Genomic DNA, 24,127 nt, shown 5'->3' with positions numbered 1-24,127 from the left:
TATAAAACAAATTGTGACGGGTGATGAAAAGTGGATACTGTACAATAATGTGGAATGGAAGAGATCGTGGGGCAAGCGAAATGAACCACCACCAACCACAGCAAAGGCCGGTCTTCATCCAGAGAAGGTGATGTTGTATATATGTTGGGATTGGAAGGGAGTCCTCTATTATGAGCTCCTTCCGGAAAACCAAACGATTAATTCCAACAAGTACTGCTCCTAATTAGACCAACTGAAAGCAGTACTCGTCGAAAAGCGTCCAGAATTAGTCAGCAGAAAACACATAATCTTCCATCAGGATAACGCAAGACCGCGTGTTTCTTTGATGACCAGGCAAAGACTGTTACAGCCTGGCTGCGAAGTTCTGATTCATCTGCCGTTTTCACCAGACATTGCACCTTCGGATTTCCATTTATTTCTGTCTTTACAAAATTCTCTTAATGGAAAAAATTTCAATTCCCCGGAAGACTGTAAGAGGCACCTGGAACAGTTCTTTGCTCAAAAAGGTAAAAAGTTTTGGGAAGATGGAATTATGAAGTTGCCTGAAAAATGGCAGAAGGTAGTGGAACAAAAGGGTGAATATGCTGTTCGATAGAGTTCTTGGTGAAAATGAAGAATGTGTCTTTTATTTTACTTAAAGACTGAAGGAACTTTTTGGCCAATCCAGTATATAAATTACATATATTATATATATGTTTATATATATATATATATATTTCCCCTCCATACATTTTATCTTTAGAAGCTACTGTATCATGAGCACTTTCCCATGTTTTAAACATATTTAATGACAAACAATATTCCTCTTTATTGGAATACTGTAATTTAACTGTTTTTGAATTACTTTGACTAGAGTTCTATAAATCCTGACTCATTCCACTGATGTGATCTCAGAGCTGTTTAAAGAGGCCATCAGAAGCCTGTACCTGAAAGTATAACACATGGGAGAGTCCTTTTCCACCGGCCCTGAGATGGCCCTTCTTTGTTGAAGACGGGCACCCTGGACTGTAGCCGATGCTAGGTGCTTTCAGGGAAGCAGCCGAGTAAAACAAGCACCTGTCTGTAGGTGATGGAAAACTTAAAGTGGGATGTAGTGATTCTTATTACATAGTATTGGGGGTAATCTCTGTCTGCCAGTGGGAGCCTCTGTTGTGTAGCAGCTGCCTCCTGACCCCCATTGAGTGTTTTCTGATGTTTCTATTCCAGGAAGCTGCTTGTGATCTTAATTAATGTAACTAGTCCTTTGTTGGACTTTTAGGGTGTTTCCATTTCTTTAGCTATTATAAGCAACAATGTTATGAACATTCTTTTTGGCTCAGTCTTTATGTATATCCAAGATATTTTATTAGGATAAAATCCTGGAAATGAAATTGCAGTATTAAAGAGTATACCTATATATATTTTAGGTATAATCTGTTCCTCTCTAAGTACAGAATTTTACATATTGAATTATATATAATAGAGGCAACTATATAGGCAATTCACAGAATTTGATAATACAGAGATGAAAGAGAAAGAGAGGCCAGTTGACCAATTAGGTGGGACCTGGTGGGTTCCCTCAGGTTTTTCTATTTTAAATTTCTGTGTAATATTTGCTGTTGTATATGTAACGCAGACATTTGTATAATATATATATGAAATGCATAGCCTGGTAAATTGTCTGGAAGTGAACCTGCTCTTGTAAAGGTCGCCTGTGTGAAGGAAGCAGCACCCTGGAGACCCCTTCTGCCCCCGCACGGCCACTACCCTCCTCTCCTCACTGCCCCGACACTTAGTGATATTTCACATCTTTCACGGCCACTACCCTCCTCTCCTCATTGCCCCGACACTTAGTGATATTTCACATCTTTCACGGCCACTACCCTCCTCTCCTCACTGCCCCGACACTTAGTGATATTTCACATCTTTCACGGCCACTACCCTCCTCTCCTCATTGCCCCGACACTTAGTGATATTTCACATCTTTCATGCAACATGATGTTCATGAGATTCACCTATGTTGTTTTGGGTGATAGTGGTTCTTTTATTTTTGTTGCTATAAAGTACTTCATTGTGTAAACGTATCCCAGGGTGTTTTTATTCACTCAGGGTTTTGGGGGGGGTTGTTTTTTACCATTGTAATCATTTTTAAGTGTTCAGCTTAGTAGTGTTTAAGTATATTCGTTCACACTGTGGCAGATCTCCAGAACTCTTCATCTTGCAAAACGGAGACTCTGTGTCCAGTAAATAACAACTCCCCTCTCCTCTCCCCTACCCCCTGGTCCAGGGAGCTTTCTGGGTTGGAGATCTCCCTACCCTCAGATTTAGCTAGAAATAGGGAGGCCATGAATTTCACTTAAAGTCTGTTTGTGAGCGGACCTTTCAATACATCCCTAAACAAATTTGCCACTCAAAGGTAGCTAAATTTGACACTCCTTTAAGCTTAAGGTCCAGGCCAAATAGACGTCACCCACACTGAACGTCTCTCCCGTTCCTGAACATGGCATCTTTTTTCTCAACTTCTTGCCTTTGAGTAGATTGGTTCCTGTGTATCAACTACCCTTTCCTCACTTTTCTACTGCAGTCATTTCAAATGGCACTTGTCTTCTGAATCCTCTCACAGTCGCCTAGGCAGGTAGATAATACTTGTATTATGTGTAAGTGTAACGTAAAACATGCCCTGTCTTCAGAGGATTTATAATTTAGTTAAGGAGAAGAGATAAGGTAAATAGAAGCTTTATAATTCATGGTCTGGTGCAGAAATGGTAAATTTACATCTATCATGTACCTGTGTACCATCATTCAAATAGTATAACATGTTTTATATAATGATTACAATGAACTTGTAAAATAGATGTGCATTTTTCAGGTGGAGAAAGTGAGTCTTTAAGAGATGTATTATTTCAGGGGACTTCGCTGGTGATCCAGTGGTTGGGACTCCTGGCTTTCACTGCAGGGGGCTCAGTTTCAATCCCTGGTCCGGAAAGTAGGATCCTGTGTGCTGTGCAGTGCGGCCAAAAAAATAAATAAAGGGGAGAGAGATAGATAGAGAGAGAGAGAGAGATAGAGAGAGAGATAGAGAGAGACAGAGAGAGAGAGAGAGACAGAGAGAGAGAGATGGATGTATTAGTTTAGAATACCTGGAGTCAGGACACATTCATCCTTGTTATGCTTCAGAGTCTGTGGTCCTGTATTTTATATGCTGTCTCCTTAGGCATAAATGTGAAAGGATGTGGTGAATGATTTAAATAATAGTTTATTATAGCAGTAAAAGATATCAAAAGAATGATTAATTGCCAAGTAAATTATACAGGGGTGAGAAGAGGTCCCTCTAGACTGAGGTGGGCATGATATATTATCTGAACATATTGTGAGCGTTTGCCATGTTAGTAAAAATATTAAAACATCATTTAAAAATAGCTCTATAATTTCAGTTTATGGTCATGCTCTAAACCATTTACGTATTACCAGTTTCTTGCTGTCCTGGGTAGCACTGCCGTGAACGTGCTGATCCACAACTCTTAATGCTCTTCTGGCTGCTCTCGTAAAGTCATTTCCTGAATGTAGAATTTGAAAGGAGTTTGAACACATTTCAGAGTTTTAATATCTACTGTTAAACATTTTCTTCTGAAAAGATTATGTGAATGTATAGGCCACAAATAGTGCTTACCTTACTAGATTTCTAGCTTTGAGTATTATTATAAAAAGTCTTTGCTAATTTAATAGCCCAGAAAGGGTTATCTTGTTTTAATTTGAGTGTCTGATTACTAAATAGGTGGAACTATTTTCATGTTTTATTGCTACTTAAATTTATTTTGTGAATTATCTTTTTATATTCTTTGCTTATTTTGCTGTTTGTATCTTAGGGTTTTTCTTGCCAGTTTTTTTTTTTTTTTTTTTTTGCGGTACACGGGCCTCTCACTGCTGTGGCCTCTCCTGTTGCGGAGCACAGGCTCCGGACGCGTAGGCTCAGCGGCCATGGCTCACACTGGCCCAGCCGCTCCGCGGCATGTGGGATCTTCCCGGACCGGGGCACGAACCTGTGTCCCCTGCATCGGCAGGCGGACTCTCAACCACTGCGCCACCAGGGAAGCCCTCTTGACAGTTTTAATGAGTCTTTTTTTTTTTTTTTAACATATTTATTGGAGTATAATTGCTTTACAATAATGACTCTTTTATAAATTAAGGACATTTTTTTTTCCAGGTTAACTTTTAATATGTTTAGTTATTATTTTTTTATATATTGAAGTTTTAAATGTTCACATAGTTAAATATTTTCTTTTAAATTTTCTTCCATTTCTTTAAAGCTAGGAAGTCCAACACATGTAATTAAGGGAAAATCATTTCAGACCCATTTTTTTCTGGAAAAATACCATAAGTACCATTTTCTATATTTTATGGAAAAATACCATAGCTTACATAAACTGTAAGCCATAAAAGAGCTTATAATGTAGGTTGTATGTATTTTTATATCACTGTAAATCTTGTTCTAATAGCTATGTACATGGTAGATACTGCATAAGTATCTGTTGATGGAATGAATGAGTTAATTCAATGAATTATCACTGACAAGACTTTAATAATTTTACTGGTTCTTGGCACCTCTTCCTTTGTATTCCCTTTCTGTTCACATTTTTTGAGAATTTGTGAACTAATAAAAGACAAAGGAGTGTCTTTTTTTAAGGTTCCGTATGCAAGATTTCTATTCGTTTTTGCATCGCTGGATACTACATCTTACATACCTGGTAAGAGCGCTCCTCTTAGAATCGCTCTCTGAATGAGAGTTGATGTAGAACCTGTCATAAGATCCCTAATTCCCCTTGTTTTAGTAGAAATAGGATTGCCTTCTGTTCAAATCCTGCTCATTTGCTAGTGCTTTTTCAAATTATTTTGTTAGAATTTGAATAATAGGTGATTAAAGTAAGGTAATTTGGTTATGTAGAGATCTGTACCATACAGTTTCCCAAGTGTTTTGCTGTTCAAAATTTCTTCAGGACATGAACAAGTGAGATAGCCCCTTTTTTTTTGGTGCTAAAAGCTTGTACTGACCTTAAAGTATATATATTTGAATTCTTAAACATTCCATTTCTAGGCTATCAGAAAGTATTCTGACTGAAACTGGGTTTTACATGGAGAGTAAGAGAACTATAGGAGTAGGTATCTTGCCTTTACGTATTTATTTTGTTTTAAATAGCTTTCTGCCAATCAAGAGGTCCTTGGTTCATATCCGAGATGTCCCCACGAAAAAAAAAAGGGAAGGGGAAAAAAAAATAAAATAAATTTATTGAGTTGTAATTCACATGGCATACAGTTCGCGCATTTAAAGTGTCCAGATCGGTTGTTTTCGTGTGCTCGAAGGTATGTGCAAACATCACCTGGTCAATTTTCGAGTGTTTTAATTACCTCAGAAAGAAACCTGGTACCCTTTAGCTACTGCTGCCTCCCAACCCCCATCCCTCCCAGTCCTAAGCAACCATTAGTCTACTTTCTGTGTCAGTATATTTGCCTGTTCTGAACATGTTTTATAAATTGAATCATATAATATATGGTCTTTTATGACAGCTTTTATTTAGCCTAATGTTTGCAAGTTTCACCCATGTTGTACCATGTATGAGTCCTTCATTCCTTTGTTTGGCTGAATAATGTTTCACTAAATGCATATGCTACATTTTGCTTATCCGTTCTTCACTCGATAGACATTGGGTTGTTTCCACCTTTTGGCTAGTATGAGTGATGCCGCTATAAACATTCAAGTGTTTATACAGTTGTTTGTGTGGACATATGTTTTCATTTTTCTTGCATATATATACCTAGGAGTCTAATTGCTGGGTCATACGTTTTTCAAACTGGCTGCACCACTTGACATTCCCACCAGCAGTGTATGAGAGTTCTGATTTCTTCACATCCTTGCCCATGCTTGTTATTATCTGACTTTAAACTATTTATTTATTTATTTTTGGCCGCACTGCAGAGCACGTGAAATCTTAGTTCCCTGGCCAGGGATTGAGCCCGTGCCCCCTACATTGGAAGTGCGGAGTCTTAACCACTGGACTGCCAGGGAAGTCCCTTTCTGACTTTTTGATTATAACCACCCTAATGGATGAAAAGTACTATCTCATGGTTTTGATTTGTATTTTCCTAGTGATGGTGAGCATCTTTTCAGGTGCTTGTTGGCCATTTGTATATCTTCGGAGAAGTGTGTATTCAGATCCTTTCCCCATTTTTAATTGGTTTATTTGTCTTTTTATTATTGAATTATGTTCAGGTATATTTAAAGGAGAGCATGAACATTGGAGAAAAATAAAAGATATTAAAAAAAACCCAAATGGAATGTCTGAAGATGAAAAATACAGTATCTGAAATGACAAATACACTGGTTGGGATTATCAACAGAGTAGGCACTGTAGAAAAAATTTTGAACTTGTGGACATAGCAATAGAAACTATGCAAAATGTAGTACAGAGAGTACACCGACTAGAAAAAAATGTATAGAACATCAGCGACGTATGGGATAATATCAGGCCCTCTGCATATCTGTAATTGGAGTTCCTGAAAGAGGAAAGCGAGGGGGGGAAACTGAAAAACATATTTTAAGAAATATGGCTGTAAATGTTTCACATTTGATGAACAAACACTATAAACCCATAGACTCAAACAGTTCAATTAGCCTCAAGAAAGATAAACCCAAAATTATCACTGGAAAATCACTGCTTAAATCTCTTTTTCTTCCATGGTTTCTACCCTTGTATGTCAGTTTTATAAATAACTTTATTCTTTTTTTGTTAAAATAAATTTATTTTATTTCTTTATTTTTGGCTGCGTTGGGTCTTTGTTGCTGTGCGCAGGCTTTCTCTAGTTGTGGCGAGTGGGGGCTACCCTTTGTTGCGGTGCGTGGGCTTCTCATTGCCGTGGCTTCTCGTTGTGGAGCATGGGCTCTAGGTGCATGGGCTTCAGTAGTTGTGGATCGCAGCCTTCAGTAGTTGTGGATCGCAGCCTCCAGTAGTTGTGGCTCACGGGCTCTGGAGTGCAGGCTCAGTAGTTGTGGTGCATGGGCTTCGTTGCTCTGTGGCATCTTCCCAGACCAGGGCTCGAACCCGTATCCCCTGCATTGGCAGGTGGATTCTTAACTGCTGTGCCACAAAGGAAGCCCCAATAACTTTATTCTTGTAACTGTTTTCTTCTGCGTTCACGTCTCTAGTAATGTATTATATGAAACATTCTCCTTTTATCTCATTCACCAAACCATTGTGTTCCATGTTTGCTTAAATTTTTTTTCCAAGAGGCTTTGCCTTTATTGTATTTAGTTGTAGCCTTGCTTATGAACCATTTAAGGATTTTTCTAATTATTCCTAAATTAATTGGGCTGTTAAATTAAATGTTAATTTATTTTAATTAACCACTTTTACAAGAAGCATGGAGGACGGTGTCATTCCAAACGTAAAACAACAGAGTGTCACAAAAGATTGAAAATTGCTGTCTTATTTGGTGCACTTGACGTTGATGTGATTTAGAAGTCAGCTTTGGGCAAAGCCAGTGTATGTGGTCTGGAGGGGGGTTGTTATTCTTGCCTAGTGCGGGTGGAAGCAACCTTGTAGCTTGAGTATTGATTTGAATTACTTATTCATCTGATACCTTTATCCTTTGAATGTCTGTTTAGTATATGTCAGGATGAGATATTTTGAAAGGAGAACCCTGCTAACTGTGTGGTAAATATTGTCTAGGTCCATGCTTCTATACCCTTTGTGGGTCATAGACTACATTTGAGAATCTGATAAAGCTATGGACTCTTGACTCCAAAAATGGATGTGATTAAAATTTACATTCAGTTTCAAAGGACTCATAGCCTCTGTGATGGAGATATAAAGTAATATAGTTTTGATACTTTACTTTTTACATTCCCTGTATTTGGTACATGTTGCATTTAATTATATACTGTGAGATACTTCTTTTCGGAAACTGTGAGTGGTATTTATATACTCACGGGCCTTCAGGCCCGACATTTCCAGTTAATTTCACATTAGCCTTATGTATTCAACCGCAGTTACCAATTATGTTCTTAGTGAAGAAAACTATAAAATTAAAAATAGGAGCTTCTTTCTAAAATTTTTTTAGGTACATTATAATTATTTCCCCCAGTTTATATAGTTTTTAGTTAGAAGAAAGTTATGTTTTTCATGAGACAAACTTTTCTTTTTTTTTTTTTTTGCTGTACGTGGGCCTCTCACTGTTGTGGCCTCTCCCACTGCGGAGCACAGGCTCCGGACACACAGGCCCAGCGGCCATGGCTCACGGACCCAGCCGCTCCGCGGCACGTGGGATCTTCCCGGACCGGGGCACGAACCCGTGTCCCCTGCGTTCGCAGGCGGACCCTCAACCACTGTGCCACCAGGGAAGCCCATGAGACAAACTTTTTGTCTGTGTCTTTAATTACATCTTTGATGTTGAATAGTGTTTTATTTCTTAGATGTTAACTTGCCATTTTTAAGGATTTCATAACTCCTCTCAAGTGAACAATTCTTTTTTTCCTCCTCTGTTGGCTCCTGGCAGGGGAATTGGTCTTGCTTGTTGGCCTAGTGTAGACAGAATAGTTGTTTAGATTGACTTTAAGATTGAATAGTTGAGAGGCCTTGTGTTATATCTTTATGCCTGTCTGCTAGTGTAAGGTGATGTGGGAAATACCTTGACGAGAAAGGTCAGCTCACTCATGCCCTTCCCCTACTTAATGCTCTTTGCGGCTGCACCTTTCTTCTAGGATGAATCTGCTTTAGCGTAATCTGATGACTGCCTGCCCCTTTGGGTGCTCTTGTTTGCTCTGCCCTCTACTCTAGGCCATCATGGCCTTTATGTTTCTCAAATGAGCTGTGGGCTCTTCTGTCTCAGCCACCACCACCCCCCTTCTGGTCAGTGCCTTCAGAGCTTCTGAGTTTCCGTTTAAGTGTTCCTTCTTTGGAGATGTATTCTTTATTATCACCCTGTGGGTTCTTCAGGCTAGATCCTGTCTGCTGGTATGCTTTGTAATCTTCCTTCACAGCATAATGAAGAACTGCACTTTAAAGACTTTTGTGTGTGTACTTATATGCTAAATACCTCGTTCTTTCTATAGGTCGAAAACTTTAAGAGGGAAGGAATGGTGATTCTCTTGTTCACTACTGTATGTTTCCTCAACTCCCAGCACAGCGCTTGTCCAGTAGGGCCGATGGTGAATGAAGTGAAGGTCTAATGGTGTAGTTGACACACATGCACACATAGTGCAGTATGAAACAGTTAATATGTGTTTTCAACTGTAAATAAATAAATCATTGGACTAGAGACCCAAGAAACAAAAAACTGAAAGGGAATGAAATAAAATAACATACATTTAAAAATTTTATATCGTTTTCTATCTCTTACACAAAATCCATTCTCAAACAAAGTTAATTGTTGTTAATTCCAAATAACTGGCCTCTAATTTAAAAGGCCTGTTTTTCTTTCCCTGTAGTGGGTAGTTTTACACTTTTTTAGTCTTAAACACACACAGATTTACATGAAACGGAAACAGCAGCCTGGTCTGATGAGTCCTCTGTTAGAGGAATAGTACTTTGGTGTTCCAGGGAAGACAGGGTGTGGTTCCTATACTTGTTAGGGGCTGTAGGAAGCTACCAGAGGGAGAGTGGAGTTGAGTTACACCTTTTATTTGATATGCAGACATAAGCAGGCCAAACAAAACTCTCACTTTTCCCCCTGTCATTTGTATCATAAGCACGCTGTGTCTCCCCAGGCTGGAATTTAGACTCAGCGTCTTACCTAGGCTGACAGGTGAGGAAGTATAGACCTAGAGTGGCTAAAAGACTTCACCAAAGAAGGGAGCCCCAGAGCTGGCCAGAGAACTCAGTCCCTGAACTGTCCCCAGGCTTTTTCTCCAGCCAGTAGGGACCTCCTTCCACAGGGGAGGTACTCCTCTGTGCCTGCCTTTGGGAGAAGGCAGACATCCCAGTGACCTAGGAGTGAGGGGTGGGCTGAAGTTGGGAGGGTCCCGGGCCTTGGGGTCAGACCAGGGCTCCAGTTCGGCACAGACACTTCGCAGGGAGCAGGCAAGTTACCTTTGTAACTCCTTTTCCTATTCTGCAACATAGGGATTGTGATAGTACTTGCAGTGGTGTTGGGAAGACCAAATGGCATAGCATTTGTAGATTGCCTAATTGAGCGATAGGTATTTGATAATGAGACTATATGGTAATTCTTATAATCAACGAGGATGAGCCTTCTGGGCAAAGTATCCTTTCCTAAAATGGTGCCATAGTCCTTAATCCATAGGGAGTAAATGAGATCGTGTAGAATGTTTAGCACAGTGTCTGGCAGATGGTTGGTATCTGGTATGTAAGGTAGTAGTTATACTGTTACAATGAAAATTGTTCATTACTGTGTGACAAATTATATAGCTGATGAAAAGCATAAATAGAAATCTGATGCATATCCCAGTTTAGGAAGTCACTGTTTTAAATGGCATTTCCTCACCTACCATTTAAAAATTGTTTTACAACCGCAATCTTGGTTATACTGATAAAGAATGGCTTAATTTTATAATTAATGTTACATTTTTCATTTAGTCCTGGCTCTTAGTCTTTTATACCTGTATAGTAACCCAAATTTCTTCAGCATTGTCATGGAACTCTTCCATATAATGTCATTATATTAATTAATTTTTAAATAAATTTTGAATTTTAGAATAGTTTAGATTTAGTGACAGTTGGAGATAGTACAGAGAATTTCCATATATCCTGTGTCCCGTTTCTTCTGTTGTTAAATCTTACATTACAGTGTATATTTGTTACAACTAACGATACAATATTGGCACATTATTATTTACTTAAACTCTGTACTTTATTCCAGTTTCATTCATTTTTCCTAATGTTCTTTTCTTCTTCCCAGATCCCATCCAGGACACCACATTATATTTAGTCATCATGTCTCCTTATCCGTGTCCTGGCTGTTACAGTTTCTCAGACCCTCTTTGTTTTTGATGACTTGAACAGTTTAAGGGGTGCCAGTCGGGTATTTTCTACACTGTTCCTCAGTTTGGGTTTGTCTGCTGTTTTTATCATGGTTTGGCTGTAGTTATGGGTTTTGGGAAGATGACCATAGAGGTGAAGTGCCCTTCTCATCAGATCAGGAGCTCATGCTCTCAACGTGACTTGTCACTGATGATGTTAACTTTGATCACTTGGCTGCGTAAATTGTTTGGGTTTTTTCTGTCCAGATTTGTCTCTTCTCCTGGTTATTTATATAGTAATTGTTTATATCCATATGAACTCATGGATTCATGATTAGAATCCAGTGCTCTGTCATTTATTTTCTTGCTCAGATTGTTCCAGCTTCGGCCAGTGGGAGCTCTTTCGGTTGCTCCTGTGTCCTTTTAACATGATCCCATTGCTTTTTTGTTTTTTGAACACTTCCTCACTTGGTGCACTTACAAGATACTTCAAGCTCACATTACATCTTCCTTGCCCCCGTCCTGGAATCAGCCATCTCTCCAAGAAGTCCTTGTTCTTTTGTTGATGCGTGGTATTGGAAACCAAGATCTGGTCTCCAGATAAATGAGCTCTTTCTGTGCTAGTGTCAAAGCAGAGGTGAGAGATTTAATGTCCAAATTGTCCTAATTTCTTTTCCCACTTTTCTTTCCATTTTTCTTCACTGAAAACCCTGGAGAGTATCTCATACGCTTGTATTTTTTCCTCGATTTATCCCCTCAACAGTTGGAGTTCATCTTTTGAAAGTATATGTGTGTCATAGAGCATATTTATATTTATAGTAACTTTTTAAAATTTAAATTAGAAAAAAGATAAGGCGATGCAGACAACTCATCTGTTTCCTACAGAAAGTGGCTCTTCAGTTACTTGATTTCTGAGAATTACATGGGAAGTAATGACATAAAATACTTTTTTCAGATATAAATTCAAATTACAATAAGGGGATTTTTAAAATGTTCTCACTTGTAAGAAAGAAAGTAGAGGGAGATCATAATTCTTTTTTGCTATGTTTAAAGTTTTAAACATTTGTCTTGTGTCTCTTTAAACTCTTTAAATGTTTTGGGTGCACTTGGCATAGGGATAAGCCTCTTTGTTTGTTTTTCCTCCCAGCTTTGACGCAGGTTTTCATCTTTCAGAGGTCCCTGCCTTAGTCCCAGAGTTCTCTTTACTTAAGCCTATAAAAACCTTCGAATGAATCATCATTTTATGTTGCTTTTCTTTAAATGTTTTTTTCTTTGGCATTTCATTGTAAATTGCATCCACAGTGAGACTGAAGTGGTGCTTATTTTCACTTCCTGTATTGAAAGAAGTGCTCCCTGCATCCACTCCTGTACAACCAGGTGCACCTAAGAAGAGTTTTTATTCCCTTTTGATTGTCTCCTTGCTAATCTGTACACATACAATCTAGTATTGATTTGCAAAGCTTTGGATAAAGATATATCAATAGATATACTCACATTTTGGGGGTCATTAGAACTGGCAAAAATAAGAACGCACACTTGAAAGTGTCTTTTTCTTTGTCCCCTTGTTTTTGGGTCTTTGTTGCTGCGCGCGGGCTTTCTCTAGTTGCGGCAAGCGGGGGCTACTCTTCGTTGTGGTACGTGGGCTTCTCATTGCGGTGGCTTCTCTTATTGAGGAGCACGGGCTCTAGGCCTGCGGGCTCAGTAGTGGTGGCTCGTGGGCTCTAGAGCGCAGGCTCAGTAGTTGTGGCGCACGGGCTTAGTTGCTCCGTGGCATTCGGGATCTTCCCGGACCAGGGCTCGAACCCTTGTCCCCTGCGTTGGCAGGCGGATTCTTAACCACTGTGCCACCAGGGAAGCCCTGTCCCCTTGTTTTTAAGTACTCAACTGTTGGCAGTAAAATTGCAGAAATAATAGAAATAATCACACTTGTCTTTTATCTATAGCATGACTCATATGTTTTTGAATACCTAAAACTTTTCTCTCTTTTTTTTGTTCTAGTTCTTTTTGGATATCTTCTGGTTAACCAGAAGTGAAGAATAATAATGTGAAGTCTTTAAAGCATTTTGTAATATTTGTTTATATGATTTTATTTTCTGAAAGCCTTCATCTGAAAATATTTTAAAAATAGCTTGTAATTATTTTTATTTCTAATGATGAGTAAAGTTTATCCATGTGGGATAATTTTTCTTCATATATATATATATGTTTTCTATCTTTGTGTTCTATTTTGTTTGACCTACATCAGGACTGCTAAAGTATACCTTGTAAAAATCTTTGTGTGAAATAAAAGACTTCTAGAAGACCTAAGCCAGGCAGGCCTTATACACTCATCTATGTAACCCTTTCCAAGACCTAACCCTATCCATTTCTTCTATAAGACATATTGACTGACGCTCACAGCATCATGAATGCCTGTGACTAATAGGCTGTCTCTAGAATGCCTGTGATTTTCCGTTCCCATCAATTGAACTATATGCTTATCAGGAGTTGCTGGTTTGTTCCTAAATCTTTTTAGGTCTATTGTACGCTTTAATTGTAATTGCAGAATTTAATAAACTATTATGCAAATATATGAGATGTGAATGCAAAAGAGAATTGTAGTTTCTGTATAAACTAATTTGGAATGCTTTGGAAAGTCTCCAAAAGATAGGTCGTGAAAAGAAACTTACCATCAAATTAGGGATAGGAGAGAACTGTTGAAGTTTAGGTAATCCAGAAAAATTACCCTCTGAAAATCTTTAAATTCTTGTTCCATTTTAAAGAACTAGAGAGTGGGGATGGCAGATGCAGTGCTTTGGTTGTGGTATATGTGACAAAGTTGACTCGTGACTTTTCTCAGGGACTCACACCAAAAGACAAGGCTGTAGCCTCATCAAAGTCATGGCAGATTTAAACCCATTCATGGGCTTAAAGTAAAAATAAAATGTTTAACTTTTTATGTTTGTCAGTTATCTATTTCAATTTAACAAACCATACCAAAGCTTAATGGCTTAAAGTAAAAACCATTTATTATCTGTTACGGTATTGAGTGGTTCTTCTGCGTTTCGTGGTGTTGGCTTGGGCTCAGGGACAGCTGGAAGGTCCAAAATAGCCTCACTCACACACTAGCAAGTTGGCACTGACTGTCAGCTGGGATGGGAGCTTAGCAAGACTTTGACCTATCTGGTTTCTCCTTCATGCAGCCTCTCCACCTGGCTAGTTAGGCTTTGAAGACCATGGCAGTCTCAGGGTAGTTGAATTTCTTACATGGTGGCTAGCATGCCCTGGAGTACAAAGGTGGCCTTCTTAAGGCTTAGGCCCAGAACTGACCCAGAGTCACTTTTGCTACATTGCATTGGTTAAAGCAGGTCACAGGGTCAACCCACATTCAAGAGGAGATGATTATACAAGGATGTGAATGCTGGGAGGCCAGCAAAGTAACAGCCAACACAGATGTTTCAGATTTTTTATTTGCATGTCTCATTTTTGATGCTTTTAATATGTATTTCAATAAATGAAAGTGTTTGTAAGCAAACAATAATTTGATTAAAACTTGTATTCTTACTGTTAAATGTGGGAACGAAGGGATTTCAGCCCGTGTCATTCTGATTCCAAAACCATTATTCCTTATACCATACTCCATTGCTCTTGTTTTGGTCAGTAAATAGTCATGTTCGCACCTAGGGTTACAGTGTCAGTTAAACAATATTATTGTCAGAAGTCTATCTTTAGTTCTTGTAGCCTTTAAAAATTTACATTCTTCAAATTATTAAATGTGATTTTATTAAAATACAATTTAGATAATAATTATGTCTGAAGTATCAGAGATAAAATTGTTAACCTTACAAATCCGTTTATTCAGCAGACAGTTATTGGGCATGTCATCTGTACCAGGCACTGTTCTAGACACTGGAGGAACAGTGGTAAAAAAGACAGATGAGGTCCCTGCCTTCATGGAGCTTCAGGTCTAGTTGGGGGGATAGTCTCTTGTTCATTTCCATAGACAATCTTGTTTTAAAATATCTACTTTCGTTTAAAAAAAAGAATTTTAGTTAAAGAAAAAAGTTTGAGTGTCTATACTGAAAAATAATGAAGGCATGCTAGGTTTGTAAAGACCCTACACTCTGAATCAATGCAAAAGTTACATAGTGAATGTTGGATGAACTTGAGATTTGATAACGGCTTACCTGGAGGTAGGCTGATAAATGTTCAACTGCCAGCCGATAGTAAAGATCAGCTAAGTATTGGCTCTTACAGTACACACCGACCTGTGCCACCTCAAACTTAGCTTAGCTCCTTTTAATTTATACTGAAGCCAAGCAAGCTATTGTGTATAAGTTCTTTAAAAAAGAAACTTAGAAAATCCAACCCCTCTGCCTACCCCTCCTCCCTTTCCCACAGTGGCAAATGCCTGCCTTTAATTATTACTTAATAGGGAATAGGTTAATGGGGAGGTGGAGGTGGCGGAGACAGCGCCACACGGCTGAGAACTGCGCTCATGTGGAATGAAATTTTTTTTTTTTTTCTTTGCGGTACGCGGGCCTCTCACCGCTGCGGCCTTTCCCGTTGTGGCAGAGCACAGGCTCCGGACGTGCAGGCTCAGTGGCCATGGCTCACGGACCCAGCCGGTCCGTGGCATGTGGGATCTTCCCGGACCGGGGCACGAACCCGTGTCCCCTGCATCGGCAGGCGGACTCTCAACCACTGCGCCACGAGGGAAGCCCTGGAATGAAATATTTTATGTTTAAGGGCTTTGCTAAAGAACTTTTAATGAACTATTTTGTTTGTTTGTGTTTTAGGGCTTTTGCAAAACCACCGATGTTCTCAAGCTCATCTAATCCAGCTTCATCATTTTTGAGCTATTTCAGGCACCATGTGGTTTCACCTACTATGTCAGAGCAGAACTATTTAACCCCAAGTTATTTGAATTTTTGTCTTTCACATGTTTCATTTAAAAACTACACTAAACCCCCCGTGGGTTGAGTTTAAGACATGCTTTTCTTAGACCGGATTCTGTGTCAAGTGAAGGGTACTTGAGCAAAGTTTTATTTTAAAAGAATGCAACATTGTTTTCTGTGACTGTCAGAAGTTTAGTACCAGAAAGACATTTCACATTTGTATGTTTTCAAACACAAGAAAAATGTTTCAGGGCAGCTGATGTAGACCTTGTACTACTTTCCCCATCCAAAATAATTGGTATCCATGGGAACATTCTGAACCAGTCAACTGACCACATTAGCTCATCTCACATGAGCTGATACAGAATGAGGTTTTGGATGCTTTTGGTTAGTTAATTGAAATGATGCAAGTTCTCTTGAGCTTAGAACTAGTATTTATTTTCCTAGATTTTGTGTCTAAATGGTTTTTTTTTAAAGGAATAAACTTTAGCTTGATTTCTCTTCCTACCCCTCCCCCCATTATGTATTGTTTCTTAGCTAAAGCTTCCAAACTAAGTTGTTTTTCTCAGGCTGCTTTTTTTTTTTAAAAACAACTTTATTGGAGTATATTTGCTTTATAATGTTGTGTTAGTTTCTGCTGTATAACAAAGTGAATCAGCTATATGTATACATATATCCCCATATCCCCTCCCTCTTGCCTCTCCCTCCCACCCTCCCTATCCCACCCCTCTAGTTGGTCACTAAGCACCGAGCTGATCTCCCTGTGCTATGCAGCAGCTTCCCACTAGCTATCTGTTTTACATTTGGTAGTGTATATATGTCCATGCCACTCTCTCACTTCATCCCAGCTTACCCTTCCCCCCGCCATGTCCTCAAGTCCATTCTCCACGTCTGCATCTTTTTTCCTGTCCTGCCCCGAGGTTCTTCAGAATCTTTTTTTTTTTTTTTTTTTAGATTCCATATATATGTGCTAGCATACGGTATTTGTTTTTCTCTTTTGGACTTACTTCACTCTGTATGACAGTCTCTAGGTCCATCCACCTCACTACAGATAACTCAATTTCGTTTCTTTTTATGGCTGAGTAATATTCCATTGTATATATGTGCCACATCTTCTTTATCCATTCATCTGTCAGTGGACACTTAGGTTGTTTCCGTGTCCTGGCTATTGTAAATAGAGCTTCAGTGAACATTGTGGTACATGACTCTTTTTGAATTATGGTTTTCTCAGGGTATATGTCTGGTAGTGGGATTGCTGGGTCATATGGTAGTTCTATTTTTAGTTTTTTAAGGAAACTCCATACTGTTCTCCATAGTGGCTCTATCAATTTAAATTTCCACCAACAGTGCAAGAGGGTTCCCTTTTCTCTACACCCTCTCCAGCATTTATTGTTTGCAGATTTTTTGATGATGGCCATTCTGACCAGTTTGAGGTGATACCTCATTGTAGTTTTGATTTGCATTTCTCTACTAATTAGTGATATTGAGCATCCTTTCATGTGTTTGTTGGCAATCTGTATATCTTCTTTGGAGAAATGTCTATTTAGGTTTTCTACCCATTTTTGGATTGGGTTGTTTGTTTTTTTGATATTCAGCTGCATGAGCTGCTTATATATTTTGGAGATTAATCTTTTGTCAGTTGCTTCATTTGCAAATATTTTCTCCCATTCTGAGGGTTGTCTTTTCATCTTATTTATGCTTTCCTTTGCTGTGCAAAAGCTTTTAAGTTTCATTAGGTCCCATTTGTTTATTTTTGTTTTTATTTCCATTTCTCTAGGAGGTGGGTCAAAAAGGATATTGCTGTGATTTATGTCATGAAGTGTTCTTCCTGTGTTTTCCTCTAAGAGTTTTATAGTGTCTGGCCTTACATTTCGGTCTTTAACCCATTTTGGGTTTATTTTTGTGTGTGGTGTTAAGGAACGTTCTAATTTCATTCTTTTACATGTAGCTGTCCAGTTTTCCCAGCATCACTTATTGAAGAGGCTGTCTTTTCTCCATTGTATATTCTTGCCTCCTTTTGTCAAAAATAAGGTGACCTATGTGTGTGGGTTTACCTCTGGGCTTTCTACCCTGTTCCATTGATCTGTATTTCTGTTTTTGTGCCAGTATCATACTGTCTTGATTACTGTAGCTTTGGAGTGTAGTCTGTAGTCAGGGAGCCTGATTCCTCCAGCTGCATTTTTCTTTCTCCACATTGCTTTGGCTATTCAGGGTCTTTTGTGTTTCCATACAAATAGTGAAATTTTTTGTTCTAGTTCTGTGAAAGTTGCCATTGGTAGTTTGATAGTGATTGCAATGAATCTGTAGATTGCTTTGGGTAGTGCAGTCATTTTCACAATGTTGATTCTTCCAATCCAAGAACATGGTATATCTCGCCATCTGTTTGTGTCATCTTTAATTTCTTTCATCAGTGTCTTATAGTTTTCTGCATACAGGTCTTTTGTCTCCTTAGGTAGATTTATTCCTAGGTATTTTATTCCTCTTGTTGCAGTGGTAAATGGGAGAGGTTCCATAATTTCTGTTTCAGATTTTTCATCATTAGTGTATAGGCATGCAAGAGATTTCTGTGCATTAATTTTGTATCCTGCTACTTTAGCAAATTGATTGATTAGCTCTAGTAGTTTTCTGGTAGCATCTTTAGGATTCTCTAGGTATAGTATCATGTCATCTGCAAACAGTGACAGTTTTACTTCTTCTTTTCCGATTTGGATTCCTTTTATTTCTTTTTCTTCTCTGATTGCTGTGGCTAAAACTTCCAAAACTATTTTGTATAATAGTGGTGAGAGCGGGCAATCTTGTCTTTTTCCTGATCTTAGTGGAAATGGTTTCAGTTTTTCACCATTGAGAATGATGTTGGCTGTGGGTTTGTCATATATGGCCTTTATTATGTTGAGGTAAGTTCCCTCTATGCCTACTTTCTGGAGGGTTTTTAACCATAAATGGGTGTTGAATTTTGTCAAAAGCTTTTTCTGTATCTATTAAGTTGATCATATGGTTTTTATTCTTCAATTTGTTAATATGGTTTATCACATTGATTGATTTGTGTATACTGAAGAATCCTTGCATTCCTGGGATACACCCCACTTGATCATGGTGTATGATCCTTTTAATGTGCTGTTGGATTCTGTTTGGTAGTATTTTGTTGAGGATTTTTGCGTCTATGTTCATCAGTGATATTGGCCTGTAGTTTTCTTTTTTTGTGACATCTTTGTCTGGTTTTGGTATCAGGGTGATGGTGGCCTCATAGAATGAGTTTGGGAGTGTTCCTCCCTCTGCTATATTTTGGAAGAGTTTGAGAGGATGGGTGTGAGCTCTTCTTTAAATGTTTGATAGAATTCACCTGTGAAGCCATGTGGTCCTGGGCTTTTGTTTGTTGGAAGATTTTTTTTTTTTGCGGTACGAGGGCCTCTCACTGTTGTGGCCTCTCCCATTGTGGAGCACAGACTCCGGATACGCAGGCTCAGTGGCCATGGCTCACGGGCCCAGCCGCTCTGTGGCATGTGGGATCTTCCCGGACCGGGGCATGAACCCGTGTCCCCTGCACCGGCAGGGGGACTCTCAACCACTGTGCCACCAGGGAAGCCCTGTTGGAAGATTTTTAATCAGAGTTTCAATTTCATTGCTTGTGATTGGTCTGTTTATATTTTCTATTTCTTCCCAGTTCACTCTTGGAAGGTTGTGCTTTTATAAGAATTTGTCCATTTCTTCCAGGTTGTCCATTTTATTGGTATATAGCTGCTTGTAGTCATCTCTCATGAGCATTTGTATTTCTTCAGTGTCAGTTGTTACTTCTCCTTTTTCATTTCTAATTCTATTGACTTGAGTCTTCTCCCTCTTGATGAGTCTGGCTAAAGGTTTATCAATTTTGTTTATCTTCTCAAAGAACCAGCTTTTAGTTTTATCGATCTTTGCTATCCTTTCCTTCATTTCTTTTTCATTTATTTCTGATCTGATCTTTGTGATTTCTTTCCTTCTGCTAACTTTGGGGTTTTTTTGTTCTTCTTTCTCTAATTGCTTTAGGTATAAGGTTAGGTTGTTTATTTGCATTGTTTCCTGTTTCTTGAGGTAGGATTGTATTGCTGTAAACTTCCCTCTTAGAACTGCTTTTACTGTATCCCATAGGTTTTGGGTCGTTGTGTTTTCATTGTCATTTTTTTCTGGGTATTTTTTGATTTCCTCTTTGATTTCTTCAGCTATCTCTTGGTTATTTAGTAGTGTATTGTTTAGCTTCCATGTGTTTGTATTTTTCTTTTTTTTTTTGGGTTGCACCGGGTCTTAGTTGAGGCATGTGGGATCTAGTTCCTGGACCAGGGATTGAACCCGGGCCCCCTGCATTGGGAGCGCAGAGTCTTAGCCACTGGACCACCAGGGAAGTCCGTGTTCGTATTTTTTACAGATTTATTCCTATAATTGATATCTAGTCTCATAGTGTTGTGGTCCAAAAAGATACTTGATACGATTTTAGTTTTCTTAAATTTACCAGGGCTTGATTTGTGACCCAAGATATGATCTGTCCTGGAGAATGTTCCATGAGCACTTGAGAAGAAAGTGTATTCTGTTGTTTTTGGGTGGAAAGTCCTAAAAATATCAGTTAAGTCCATCTTGTTTAATGTATCATTTAAAGCTTGTGTTTCCTTATTTATTTTCATTTTGGATGATCTGTCCATTGGAGAAAGTGGGGTGTTAAAGTCCCCTGCTACGATTGTGTCGATTTCCCCTTTAATGGCTGTTAGCATTTGCCTTATGTATTGAGGTGCTCCTATGTTGGGTGCATAAATATTTACGATTGTTATATCTTCTTCTTGGATTGATCATTATGTGGCGTCCTTCTTTGTCTCTTGTAACAGTCTTTATTTTAAAGTCTATTTTGTGTGATATGAGAATTGCTACTCCAGCTTTCTTTTGATTTCCATTTGCATGGAATATCTTTTTCCATCTCCTCACTTTCTGTCTGTATGTGTCTCTAGGACTGAAGTGTGTCTCTTGTAGACAGCATATATACGGGTCTTGTTTTTTTATCCATTCAGCCAGTCTGTGTCTTTAGGTTGGAGCATTTAATCCATTTACATTTAAGGTAGTTATCAATATGTATATTCCTATTACCATTTTCTTAGTTGTTTTGGGTTTCTTATTGTAGGTCTTTTCCTTCTCTTGTGTTTCCTGCCTAGCATTTGTTGTTCCTTTAGCATTTGTTGTAAAGCTGGTTTGGTGGTGCTGAATTTTCTTAGCTTTTGCTTGTCTGTAAATGTTTTAATTTCTCCGTCGAATCTGAATGAGATTCTTGCTGGGTAGAGTAATCTTGGTTGTAGGTTTTTCCCTTTCATCACTTTAAATAATGTCCTGCCACTCGCTTCTGGCTTGCAGAGTTTCTGCTGAAAGATCAGCTGTTAACCTTATGGGGATTCCCTTGCATGTTATTTGTTACTTTTCCCTTGCTGCTTTTAACATTTTTTCTTTGAATTTAATGTTTGATAGTTTGATTAATATGTGTCTTGGCGTGTTTCTCCTTGGATTTATCCTGTATGGGACTCTCTGTGCTTCCTGGATTTGATTGACTATTTCCTTTCCCATATTAGGGAAGTTTTCAACTTCCCTAACCTGAGTGCTGCCCTGAAGTGTTTATCAGAGAACACAGAAACCCTGACCTACCACATGTCATCAGTGCTCTCTGCTTTGCTGCTCAGGTCATGCTTTCTGTTCTGTATGCTTCACAAAGCAAAAGCAATGGGACTCTGACGTCAGGGCAAGAGTTGCCCACTCAGCAGTTAAGCTTGTCACCAACTATCACGTAAGTGATGCTTAGTTCTGTTGATTTGTATCTTCTAGTCCTTTGCTCTTTTTCCCCTGATCCTTAAGTTTTTAGTTTTAAACTTCATTTATGTTAGAAAGAATTCTCTAAACAACAGGAACTGCACATCAGTTCTCTTTATTCGTGGTGAGAGCAGGAACACGGTCGTTATGTTCTCTTCATGAGTTTCTACAAGTACAGATAGAGGAGAAAGATTACAAGGCTGAGGAAGAGACATATCCACAGAGAAGTGTTATGGAGAGTTTTTAAAAGAAATTTTAAGTCATTGAAGTTTGAATTCCCTTCATACGTTCCTGAATATTTTCTCTGCTTGTTGTGCTCCGTAGACAAGAGTGCGCATTGGGAGATTCAGCTTGTAAGAATTCTGAGTCTGATCCTGAGGACTTTTCAGATGAAACAAATACAGAGAACCTTTATGGTCCCTCTCCCCCCAGCACGCCTCGGCAGAGGAAGCGTCTGTCAACCAAACACCAGAGGAATAATGTAGGGCGGCCCACCAGTCGAGCTAATGTGAAAGGTAAGTCTTGTGCGTAAAACGATACATTTGAGGGGGCGTGGCATGGTTGGTATGTAATCTTTATGTAACATGTAACTATTGATAGATGCTTTTTCTACAATAATGTTATTCCTCTTTTTTTAAATTTGATTTTATGCTGCCTTAAAGTTTTATTTTTAAATATTTGAATTATCACCATTAGCAATATTGTTAATAAAAGAGAAAATAATTCTCCAGAGATAGAAAGGTTTGTAATTGTAATTGTTAAAGTCAGTGTGTGAGGCCTTTGCATTCCTTTTAGGACGTGGAAGAGGACAAACGTGGATGAATCAGCGTGCCTGTCCAGGATGGCTGCTGGTGTACGGGATAGGTGGCCTTCTTTTATTCTTTGAATCTCTTAGGCTGAAACTTCTAGATTCTGTCTTCCTGACATGATGTATTGGGCACTTTGGGAGAGGCAGGGCCAGGCTTTCTTCCCCAGGATTCCCCAGGCGGCCTGAGACCTGTGCTCTGCCGGTGACCATGATGCTGCCCTCATGTACAGGGCCCTCGTTCCCACTAAGCACAGGGCCTGGATGGTGTCCCACCTTATAATCACGCACAGAATCTGTGTTGTACTTTTCTTTCTGTTTGGAATCCCAAAGCCCAGATAGTGTTCTGCTCCTAGAAGCTGTTCCTGCTCCTGAGACTGTTCTCTGTTTTCATTTCTTCCTTCCTCTGAGCGCGTCACAGCTGTTCTGTTCTGAGGCAGAGGAACTGAATCATGCTGACCTGCTTCCTTGTACCTGCTTTCTGGCATGGAACCTCAGGTCACTGAAGCCTTACGGTTTTAGAATTTCTCTGTTAATTTCAGCAAACCACTTGTCCTGAAACTGATCTCATAGTTTCCTAGAATTCATCTACCTATTACTGTGCAAGATAGGGATATCATTCTTTATCTCCTCTGAGAAATTATCACATGTTCTCCCTACTGAAAAGAGACTCATTTCCATTTCTCCCTTTCTTTAGCTCATTTTCTTCCTCTCTTTCCCTTTCCCACACATCTCTTCCACACATTGATCTCTCATGGTTAATGTCGGCAAGTTCATTCTGTGTCCCTATCATAGCCCTTCCTCAAGAAAGAAGAAGGGTAAGAGAAATGGACTTTATTGAACTTATTTGCTTGAGTGAAGTCTTATCCAAGGAGGAATTCCTAAGTAATAAATAGTCTTTCTTTCCCACAGGGAAGATGATTTTTTTTACTTTCTTTTAAAACTGTATTTGTAGTAAGATGTTAACCTATGATCTGTATTTACCCCTGTTGGAAAGTAATAGCTTTCCATTGCAATATATTATCTTTAAAATCAATCCTTTTCCATTTTCTCAAAGAAATTTCTCAAATGCCTACAGAAGTTCCTTTTGAAGCAGCATCTACTGAACCAATATTAGTTAATACATATTTGCTTCGTGGTGGTGAAATGCGATGATGCCAGTAGGATATCTGCTTTGTCTTCACTTGTTCATACTATTTTAGAACCAGAGTTGAGAACACAGTCCCCCCATTTTATAGATTGAGAAAGTGAGGCCCAGGGTTTCAAGGCAACTTCTCAAGGCCAGAAGGCTTGAGATAGTGGCAGGACTAATTTTAGGTACTATTTTTATTTTTTGGCCATGCCACACAGCTTGTGGGATCTTACTTCCCTGACCAGGGATTGAACCTGGGCCCTCGGCAGTGAGAACGCAGAGTCCTAACCACTGGACCACCGGGAACTCCCAGGACTAATTTTAGAACTAGTTCTCCTGGTCCTCAGTTTGGACTTTTTTCCCAGTGCAAGCAGCAGGGGTTAAGCTTCTCTGAATGTGGTACTTGACATGACTGTATGTCTTTAGTAATCAGTCAGAAAACCCGTCGCTGGATACTTGTTGAGCTCTGCTGTCCTTCTGGGCTGTGTCAGAAATAGAAGGAAGAGGGAAGGTTGTTTCTTTTCCTCCTCAACTTCTTTCAGTTGTTTATTTCA

At 39.0% G+C, this 24,127-nt stretch overlaps 1 protein-coding gene across 9 annotated transcripts in view; it reads left to right on the top strand.

The window, feature by feature from the left end:
* MAP3K4 (mitogen-activated protein kinase kinase kinase 4) overlaps positions 1-24,127 on the top strand; it is a 112,548-nt gene that overhangs the window by 12,562 nt on the left and 75,859 nt on the right. For 5 of the 9 annotated variants that reach the window (XM_067701582.1, XM_067701588.1, XM_067701583.1 and 2 more), the window contains 2 exons: positions 21,961-22,151; positions 22,432-22,500. In XM_067701582.1, coding sequence (XP_067557683.1) covers positions 21,961-22,151; positions 22,432-22,500 — 260 coding nt within the window. The remainder of the gene's footprint in view (positions 1-21,960; positions 22,152-22,431; positions 22,501-24,127) is intronic. The other 4 variants (XM_067701590.1, XM_067701585.1, XM_067701589.1 and 1 more) reach the window with 1 other exon arrangement.

This window comes from Pseudorca crassidens, chromosome 13, assembly GCF_039906515.1.
Source record: "Pseudorca crassidens isolate mPseCra1 chromosome 13, mPseCra1.hap1, whole genome shotgun sequence".
Taxonomy (NCBI): domain Eukaryota; kingdom Metazoa; phylum Chordata; class Mammalia; order Artiodactyla; family Delphinidae; genus Pseudorca; species Pseudorca crassidens.
This window is presented reverse-complemented; position numbering and strand designations above follow the sequence as displayed.